At 47.9% G+C, this 9,456-nt stretch overlaps 3 protein-coding genes across 3 annotated transcripts; all 3 read right to left on the reverse strand.

Moving 5' to 3' along the window:
* Positions 1-864: 864 nt before the first annotated feature.
* LOC123089305 (purine permease 3-like) lies at positions 865-1,304 on the reverse strand. The gene has a single exon (XM_044511017.1). The coding sequence runs from the start codon at positions 1,302-1,304 to the stop codon at positions 876-878; it is 429 nt and encodes a 142-aa protein (XP_044366952.1). The 3' UTR covers positions 865-875.
* A 6-nt stretch (positions 1,305-1,310) lies between these two features.
* On the reverse strand, positions 1,311-2,130 carry LOC123089304 (purine permease 3-like). The gene has a single exon (XM_044511016.1). It carries the CDS (start codon positions 2,049-2,051, stop codon positions 1,311-1,313), a length of 741 nt encoding a protein of 246 aa, XP_044366951.1. The 5' UTR covers positions 2,052-2,130.
* A 5,324-nt stretch (positions 2,131-7,454) lies between these two features.
* LOC123089306 (purine permease 3) lies at positions 7,455-8,942 on the reverse strand. The gene has a single exon (XM_044511018.1). The coding sequence runs from the start codon at positions 8,853-8,855 to the stop codon at positions 7,689-7,691; it is 1,167 nt and encodes a 388-aa protein (XP_044366953.1). The 5' UTR covers positions 8,856-8,942; the 3' UTR covers positions 7,455-7,688.
* Between the last annotated feature and the right edge of the window lie 514 nt (positions 8,943-9,456).

The raw sequence follows: 9,456 nt of genomic DNA on the forward strand, positions 1-9,456 counted from the left end.
GGGAGAGCATAAGGGCCACCGAGGCCCGTATCGCAGCTGAAATGGTGGCAACAGAGGCGGCTGATGTGGTGGCGCGGGCGGCCCGCATTGTGAAGAAACGACAGCGAAGGAAGACGCGCGCCCTCGCCCGAGAGCAGAATCGGACGGTCCGTGCCATGGGCAGACTGCCACTGAAGGAGGAGGAGGAGGAGGACAGCTCCGGCGACGAGCAGATCCTGCTCGATACATACTGCGTCTTTGACCGGTACTTCCGCGAGAAGGATGGCAAGGGTGTTAGGAAGGGCAAGGGGAGCCGTGGATGAAACTCCACCATAGCCAAACATGCCAAATTTTGGTAGTTCGATGGCATGTTTAGTGTAGTGTGATGGAGTAGCCGGACGATGCGTGTGCATCGACTTAGTTGCATGAGTTTGTATGGATTTGAGATATGATAATTGAGATGTCCGGATGTGAATTGTATTTTTTTAGAAGTGCCTGGTCAGTGCCCGCGGACACGCCCGGACGTGTCCACGGGTGTTTGAGGGGACGGATTTGCCATGTCCGGCTGTAGATGCTCTAACTTCTGCCATCTTTTCGAATGAGATGTTTGTATATTCTTTTGAAACCCCGTTTGAAGTCAATAAAAGCTTCCCAAAAAAAAGTTAATAAAAGCTCTCCTTAACATGAAGACGCAGCAAATATCCATATTGTAGTATACTCATTGCAAGAAGTGAACATTTCAGAATAGTATGCTTTTTATTAACTCGATGGTAGCACTTGATTTTCTCTGTGCTACCTAGAATGAAACAAATGTCTTACTCTACTCTTGTATGTCCTGTACTTCTGAATTTTTAAAAAAAATTACTACACTACACGCGTAGAGAATTTGCCGGTCTTCAAGGGGTAGCCAGCTCCAGGTCTCCGGTTTTCCTCGCCATCTGCTGCTGCAGCAGCTGGTTCTTCTGCGCCGCCGCCTTCTTCTGCTGGACCTTTTCGCCGTACATGTAGGAGGCGAAGCCCCATAGGGACAGCACGAGCGCGATGCCCTTTGGCCCGTCGAACTTCTCGTGGAGGAAGAGGACGGCGAGGATCTCGGAGAGCGGCAGGAGGACGGCGATCATGATGCCGGCGAGGAGCGAGGAGGCGCAGGTGATGAGCCCCATGATGCCCAGGTTGAGCAGCTGCCACGACACGGCGTCCCACACGAGCACCAGGTAGTAGTTGGTCTCGCCGAGCCCGAACGTCGCCGCCTCGCTCCGCAGCACCCCGAAGTCGCTCTTAATGGCCATACCGAGCAGGCACACCATCGTGCCAGCGGCGCCCATCACGGCCTACATCTGCATGACCGTGGAGTAGGGAGGCGGTATCCTCGCGGCGGGTCCCGTCCGGCGCCCGTATCGCTCCATGGCGACCTCAACGAGCGGCAGCACGAGCCCGGCGAGCGCCGCTGCAGCGATGCCCTCGCAGAACCCGGTCCAGTACGTCTTGGATGGCTCGCCAGCCGGCTTCCCAGACCCAGGCCCGACACCGAGCACTGCCGGGCCGATGATGAGCAGCATGACGGCGTTGGCTGAGAAGGGCGTGAAGCGGAGCCCAACGAAGAGGAACGCGAACACGGCCGTGAAGGCAAGCTGCGTCGCCAGCAGCAGCGACGACGTGGACAGCGGCAGCGCCTGCGACCCCATCGCGTACACGAAACACGACACAGCGTACAAACTGCCAAGCACGGCGGCCGCGCCGACGAGGCGAAGCGGGAGGAGGAGGTTGGCGATGCCGTGGCGGCGGCCGCGGAAGAGGGAGACGCACAGGGGCGGGAGGAGGAGTGGCCAGCCGGAGATCTGGAGCAGCGCGGAGAGCCACAGGCGTTGCCCGCCGTGGACGAAGTAGACGCGGAGCAAGAGCGGCCCGCCGGCGCCGATCAGGACGAGGCAGGCACTGAATATGACCAGAAGCGAAGGCCGGTAACGAGCCGGCGAGGCCGTCGAGGCGGCCATGATGCGGGGCGGCGATGCGCTCGGCGTCTTTGCTGCTTCTTGCATGGCTGGACTGGCACTAGCAGCTATGGTTGCCATGAAGCTGAGCTCGGAATGCTCCTTTCGCTTACGAGTTTGGTTTGGAGGCTCCTGGTTTTTCGATGCTCCAGATGGTGATGAGCTTGTGTGGAGTAATATGACAGGGTTGGAGGGTTTATATAGAAGAACTAATTAACTAAAAAATTAGTAAGTAGGTGAGTCAAACATGAAGGAAGGAGGGAAGAAGTACACACGTAACAGTTAACGAGCTCTTCGGTCTATGTCTTCTGAACTCAAGATATATTTGTCCCGGAGCGCTGCAAATAATGGCAGTGTGTGTCCTCCTCCAGTTGTTGCATTCATCTGCAGTACATATTTTTCGTGCGTGTTTCGTTGTTTGCTATTTGTAAGAGCAGAATCACTAAAAAAAAACTTCGCAATAACCGTCATAAGACATACACACAAAAAAAAAAACTAGATGTCGTCATACAAGTCGTTATCGCGTGTATTATGTAGATTCCTCCATGTTTGCTCTCTCAGCCTCTATATTTAACGGCTCGGGGTCAAATTTTCAAACTGTACGGCACGAAAAAACTTCACGTGGTCCCCACCTCATGGCGGAGATGGAACGGAGACTGGAAAAACAACTTCCCATTAGCAGGTGGATCGCACGAGGCAGATGCCATTTGGAGGCTACACTATAGCGGTTCTCATACTGCCTCCACCAGTTTCAGATTGCACATTTTTAGCATCACGTCACTAATAGTGATTTTGACGATCAAATTTTTTGCCATTCGCGGAATATTTTTTATACTCGGCAATTAGGGTTATTCCTGTAGTGATTGGCTCCAAGTCATCTAAAAATGGCACAAGGTTGAGTCGAGTTTTTGAGAAATGAAGGTGATGCTGCTGCGGCAACACGGCCGGCCATGGCGTCCCCAGCAAGGCCTCACCAGGGCTGGCCGGAGACAGGAGGGCGGGTCAGGGTAAGAGGGCGGTGGAGGAGGACAACGAAGATGAAGAACACCTTTTTTTCTTGCAACATAATAAAATATTTGTCCTATTTTGCTGGTTGAATTGAATTGGCAGAAAATATAAAATTATGAAGCAAAACTGTTTGACGTATAAACGTTTCCTGATTTCAGCATTCAGTCATAAGTCACAACTCATAGGTACATTAATTACAAGGTACTTCTTGATCTATGCCTCCGGGCAGATTGTAACCGTATGCTACTTAAGTAATAAAGGTCCCTAGTTTCATGCCCAAAAAAATGTACATTAATTACAAGGTACTACATGCCTCTTCCATACTCCCTCCGTCCCGGATTACTAGTGTTAAATACATTCGTACCTAGACAAATTTAAATCAAGTAATTTCGGGATAGAGGTAATACAATTATGAACTCCCATGAAACTGTTCGAATCCTGCATGAATTAGTCTGAACAATTTCATTTGGTGTCAACACTGGCACGGCTCACGACCGAGTAAAGGACGACTCTTGTTTCATTGACCAGGACGCGCAGGAGCAACTTGCATGCACGTGAGCAAAACAGTTAGCTGGACCTATAATTTGACTATTTTCCAGTAAGCATTCCGTTTCCGCGTCCATAACCAACCACCACGTATTATCGGTCTAGTCCACGTCGGCTCCACTAGAATACTAACCCTAGCCTAGGTACTCCCTTTATCCATCTATATAGGACCTAATGTTTTTTTTTAGGCTAACTTTGACCACATGTATTCGCAAAAAAAAAAAAACTTTGACCACATGACATGCAAGTTACACAAAGCATCTGATCAAATTTGTACCTGAAAGGAGCTTTCAATGAGATAATTTTCACATTATATATCTCATATACTATTAATTTTATCGATAGTCAAAGGTAATTTCAAAAAATGCATTAGGCTCTATATATATGGATGGAGGGAGGACAACAAAAGCTTTTTTTTCTTTCGAAAAAACAAAAGCTTGTCTAATACATACTCCATACGCGTGATGTAAGTAGATATGAATGATGATTGTTCAGTTAGACGAACGAGAAGCGGCAGGACCGAGTCATTGGAACGCACGTGCCTTGTTTTCTTGAAGGGTTTGGCACCTTCGTTTAATTTGTTCAGTCACTACTCACTAATCTACCCTCTTTCTGGTACATGCATGTTGCCATTCTACTTCTTTTTGATTTGATCTGATCTATATTTTTTTTCTAAGTTGAACGGGGTCTCTCAAATTGCATCTAATAAATTTGTTTAAATGGGTCACCCTTGTGGATAAGCAGAGATTGAAACTGTCCTTTCGCTATCTCAACGTGCGTCTGACAGCAGTATATACTTCGCAGCTCAAGCAAGTTACTACCTCCGTCCAAATTTATTAGACCCCATCTTAGTTTGGGTTAAAGTTTGATCAAAAATTTAACTAATAAAATACAAACTATATGCCACAAAAAGTATATTGTCGAAAACCTTTTCCAATACAAACACAATAATATATTTTTTATATCATATAATTTATATTTTGTTAGTTTTACAGATGGTCAAAGTTCTACCTAATAAAATATAAAGGTACCCAATAAAGACAGAGCGAGTTTTTGGAATCCGTCGTTGCCGCACGTGAAATTGGTAGCAGCAAGTTCGGAAAACGATCGATGCAGCAGTGACGTTCTTTCACTTTCCAGTCTGCGCGTGTTCCGCTGGATTCTCATTGATCAAAGCGCTGAAAACACATTCACCTACTGCGAGAAAATCGACTCGGTCCATTACTCCATTGACACAACATTCTTTCTCTCGGGGTCATCGATGGTGCAGGTGGTTAGGACCCGCGAGATCTTATCATCCGATCCAGGAAGTCTTCTCCCAGGATTATTTTGCTTAGCAGCCGAGTTGTTCGTCGTACGAAATGTAGCAGCGTATATATAGTAATGCATGATCGATCGGATAGATATTCAAACTTCAAAGATCAAGGAGGAAGCGAATCCACCTATAAAAAGGACAAAAATGTTGAGAGGCTGCGGCTAACCATTCTTCAGAAAATTATTTCTTTCGCGGAAATTTCTTCGGACAATTTGACATGTGTAAGATCACCCTAATAATGTGTCTATACCAATTGTTTATAGATTAACTAGTTAGAACTTTGACTGGAATTACCGAGTCGCTAAGGTGTGTACTACCGGCCTGTCATGCTCGTGCGGGAATTAGCGTGCACCGGCTCGGAAAGTACTACTCCCTCGGTTCCAAAATAAGAGAGATACTATTTTGGAATGGAGCGAGTAAACTTTAACTCTAAAAACAATGCCTCCACTACAAGACCGGGAAACTATAACAATGCTTAACTATTAAAGCGATCGACATAATAACCATCCATATATCGATTTTAGTCCGAAAGACCACTCCAACAGAGTCATCATACACCCCCTGGCTTGCAAAATTCATGAAGCGCACTTCAAATCAAGCCCGCCAACTTGCATAGGTGTAGGCTAAGGGCGTTGATATGAAGCGGCCTTTATTCGCAACCACTCACGCGGGGGAAAGGTTCAAGTCCAGCCTCTTTCTCCCACACGTAACCAGCAATGGAGCTACCATCCATACGGCCGCCCCTTCCGCCCTCGCCTATTTTGACCGCATTTCGAAGAGCACATGGGTAGAAATGAACACCACTACACTTTCTCGGGCTGGTTTGTAAATTATAATGGATAAGTATTGTTACTTCGATCTTTCACTGCTATGGTATGTCAACATAACACTACTATTTCGAGGCAACTAATACGCACATGAGACTTCAAGGCCATTGTCTAGTGGTTTTTCAAGTCTTGGAATTATTTTTCTACCATGCAAGGGGATATACATGGCATGCATCCAGTGCCCATCATTACTTTGAGATTCAATATGTTTTTCGGTTGTTGGCAAAATTTGCCCCATTTTCAGCGTTACAAAATGTTTCAGTTTTTTTCTTGTTTCCAAGTGTATCATATACACTTATTGTGTACTACTCCCTCCGTCTCATAATATAAGAAGCTTTTTGCAAGCTAAGAAAACTTGCAAAAACCAGATGTTCAATTTGGCTCTAGGGAGCACATGATCCTGCGTACCAAAAATGGATTTCTAAAATAAAAAAATAGACGCGTTCATGGTCAGACCCAAATGGTACATGCAATTTGCAGGTGACAAACTTAAGCATTTTGACAAACGCGGGCCTGTAGATAGGTATGAAACGGAGGTCAATAAAAGACAATAAAAGACCCTATTTGACAAACACGGGCCTGTAAACAGGGTTTCAAAAGACCCAAATGGTACATGCAATTTACTCCCAAAGACAAAAATACGCGTCCTGCGAAAGCGTCTTATATTATGAGACGGAATGAGTAATAAATAAGCTTGCACTGAACTGCAGACTTTGTTTTGGATGGCACTGTTTAATAAGATGGCCGCATACAACGTTCTGATGCAGAGGCCTGGGGATATCTTCATATTCGAAAAAAGAAACAAATAAGCTTGCACTTCTTTCAGATCGAATTTCTTGGTACACAACATTACACGACGAAGCATCATCTTACACTTGGAAACAAGAAAAAAACATAATGTGACATTCTTGAACCAAACAAAAATTTCTAACCAGAAAATGAAGGATAAATTTAAAAGCAACAATTATTCGCAAAAAAAAATTAAAAGCAACAATGGACAGTGGATCCGTGCAGGGCCCGTGCTGGTAGAATATCATTTCTCATCGCAGGTGTACTCATTTTTGTTTTTTGCGACGCTAGTATACTCATTGTTTCTTTGCACGGAGAAGTCGACATCACGCTTGCCATCTTTTCCCTCCCATAATTTCTGCCATCTCTTTATAGAAAAATTAACTTCTGCATCTTTTGTAACCTATCTTTACAATGAGATGTTTGCATAGTCTTTTGAAACCCTGTTTTAAGTCAATAAAAGCTCCGGCTTGTAGATAGGTATGATTTTAGTCCTTGATGGGGAGGAGTTTGGACAGATGGCGGTGTTTCTTCTTTGAGTTGGTCTTCCGGACTCCGGCCCTCCTCAGGTTCATTCATTGGGAGTTGGGACGAATTAGACCGAACTCCGGCATAGATTTCTACCGGCTCCTCGGGGCGGCGAGGTTAGGGTTTCTTGTCGTGCATAGACAACAACGATATTTGGTGTCAGATTTTTCAGATCAATTCAAGGATTCAACGACGATGACTACAGCTCTGGGACGCTGGTCTTAGGGGCACGTGCATAAAGATTTTCCGGTTGCCATCGACAGGGTCAGGCTGGCTTTGGTATGGGAGTGGCGGCAGCGGCGCATCGGCGGCTCATTCTAACGGTCGCAATGTTTGTTTGATGGTCCATGGACCTCGACGTAATTTTTATTATGTTTGAGTTGCCTTGTATTTCCGTTATATCTTTATAATATGCCTGATCTTCTCGCAAAACAAAAGTCAATAAAAGACCTCCTTTAACATTTTTTCATGTAGAAGCAGTAATACCCATGTTGTACTGTACTCAGTGCAAGAAGTGAACATTTCTGAATAGTATGTTTTTTATTAACTCAATGGTACGTAGCACTTGATTTCTCTGTGTTTCCTAGAATGAAACAATGTCTTACGAAATGCTTGTTACTCTATTCTTATATGTCCTGTACTTTTGAAATTAGAAAAATAATTACTACACCACCCCCATACTCCATAGACAGAATTTGCCGGTCTTCAAGGGTTAGCCAGCTCGAGGTCTCCGGTTTTCCTCGCCATCTGCTGCTGCAGCAGCTGGTTCTTCTGCGCCGCCGCCTTCTTCTGCTGGACCTTCTCGCCATACATGTAGGAGGCAAAGCCCCAGAGGCAGAGCACCAGCGCGATGCCCTTTGGCCCGTCGAACTTCTCGTGGAGGAAGATGACGGCGAGGACCTCGGAGAGCGGCAGGAGGACGGCGACCATGATGCCGGCGAGGAGCGAAGAGGCGCAAGTGACGAGCCCCACGACGCCCAGGTTGAGCAGCTGCCACGCCACGGCACCCCATACGAGCACTAGGTAGTACTTGGTCTCGCCGAGCCCGAATGCCGCCGCCTCGATCGGCAGCGCGTTGAAGTCGCTCTTGATGGCCATGCCGAGCAGGCACACCATCGTGCCGGCGAGGCCCATCATGGCCTGCATCTGCATCACCGTGGAGTAGGGTGGCGGCGCGCTCGCGGCTGGTCCCCTCCGCCGCCCAAACCGCTCCATGGCGACCTCAACGAGCGGCAGCACGAGCCCGGCGAGCGCGGCCGCCGCGATGGCCTCGCCGAACCCGGTCCAGTACGTCTTGGATGGCTCGCCCGCCGGCTTCCCGGACCCGGGACCGACGCCGAGCACCGCGGGACCGATGGTGAGCAGCAGGACGGCGTTGGCAGAGAAGGGCGTGAAGCGGAGCCCGACGAAGAGGAACGCGAACACGGCGGTGAAGGCGAGCTGCGTCGCCAGTAGCAAGGACGACGTGGACAGCGGCAGCGCCTGCGACCCCATCGCATACACGAAGCACGACACGGCGTACAAGCTGCCTAGCACGACGGCCGCGCCAACGAGGCGAGGCGGGAGGAGGAGGTTGACGATGCCGTGGCGGCGGCCGCGGAAGATGGAGACGCACAGGGGCGGGAGGAGGAGCGGCCAGCCGGAGATCTGGACCAGCGCGGAGAGCCACAGGCGTTGCCCGCCGTGGACGAAGTAGACCCGCAGCAGGAGCGGCCCGCTGGAGCCGATGAGGACGAGGCAGGCGCTGAATATGACCAGCGGTGAAGGCCGGTAGCGAGCCGGCGAGGCGGCCGTGGCGCGGGGCGGCGAGGCGCTTGGCGTCTTTGCTGCTTCCTGCATGGCCGGGCTGGCACTAGCAGTTGTGATCGCCATGATCCGTCTTAGCTTAGCTGCAAGTATGTTTGTACTGCTACTTTGCTGTTTCTTGGATGCCCTCTCTAATCCTCCCGCACAGATGGGATGAGAGCTTGTGTTAGACAGGGGCTTGCTGCAAGGGTTTATATAGGAGTAGGAAGATGTGAAGTTCGACCCCAGAGAAAAACTAGTGGCTAATTTTCTTTGATAAGAAAAAACTAGTAAGTAGACAAATTATTAAGTAGGTGAGTCAACATAAAGGAAGGAGGAGACAAGTCAGTACACACCTAAACAGTTAACAATGGGTGATTGCGTCTGCTTGTTCTACTATTTGTCACGCAAGATAATGCCAATAATGTACTCTACTATTCCACTTGTGGAAACTTGTTGCATACTTGTATATGTTGCTGGGTATTTTCCCAATAATCCTAGACGCACAGACGAATACACGGGCATCTAAAAAACTAGTACTGTACACTGACTCATGAGTTATGAACTCCGCAGAAACTGTTTGAATCCTGCATGAACTATTCTGAGCAAACTCATTTAGTACTGTATCATATAGACAAACATCTGCTATCCTTCATTTAAAAATGATAATCTGATATGCTTTTTAGTT

This window comes from Triticum aestivum, chromosome 4B (assembly GCF_018294505.1).
Source record: "Triticum aestivum cultivar Chinese Spring chromosome 4B, IWGSC CS RefSeq v2.1, whole genome shotgun sequence".
In the NCBI taxonomy this organism is placed as follows: Eukaryota; Viridiplantae; Streptophyta; class Magnoliopsida; order Poales; family Poaceae; genus Triticum; species Triticum aestivum.

Bases quoted from the DNA above. Each gene is read 5' to 3' on its own strand.
- LOC123089305 (XM_044511017.1), bottom strand. From the start codon at position 1,304: ATGGGCGCCGCTGGCACGATGGTGTGCCTGCTCGGTATGGCCATTAAG.
- LOC123089304 (XM_044511016.1), bottom strand. From the start codon at position 2,051: ATGGCAACCATAGCTGCTAGTGCCAGTCCAGCCATGCAAGAAGCAGCA.
- LOC123089306 (XM_044511018.1), bottom strand. From the start codon at position 8,855: ATGGCGATCACAACTGCTAGTGCCAGCCCGGCCATGCAGGAAGCAGCA.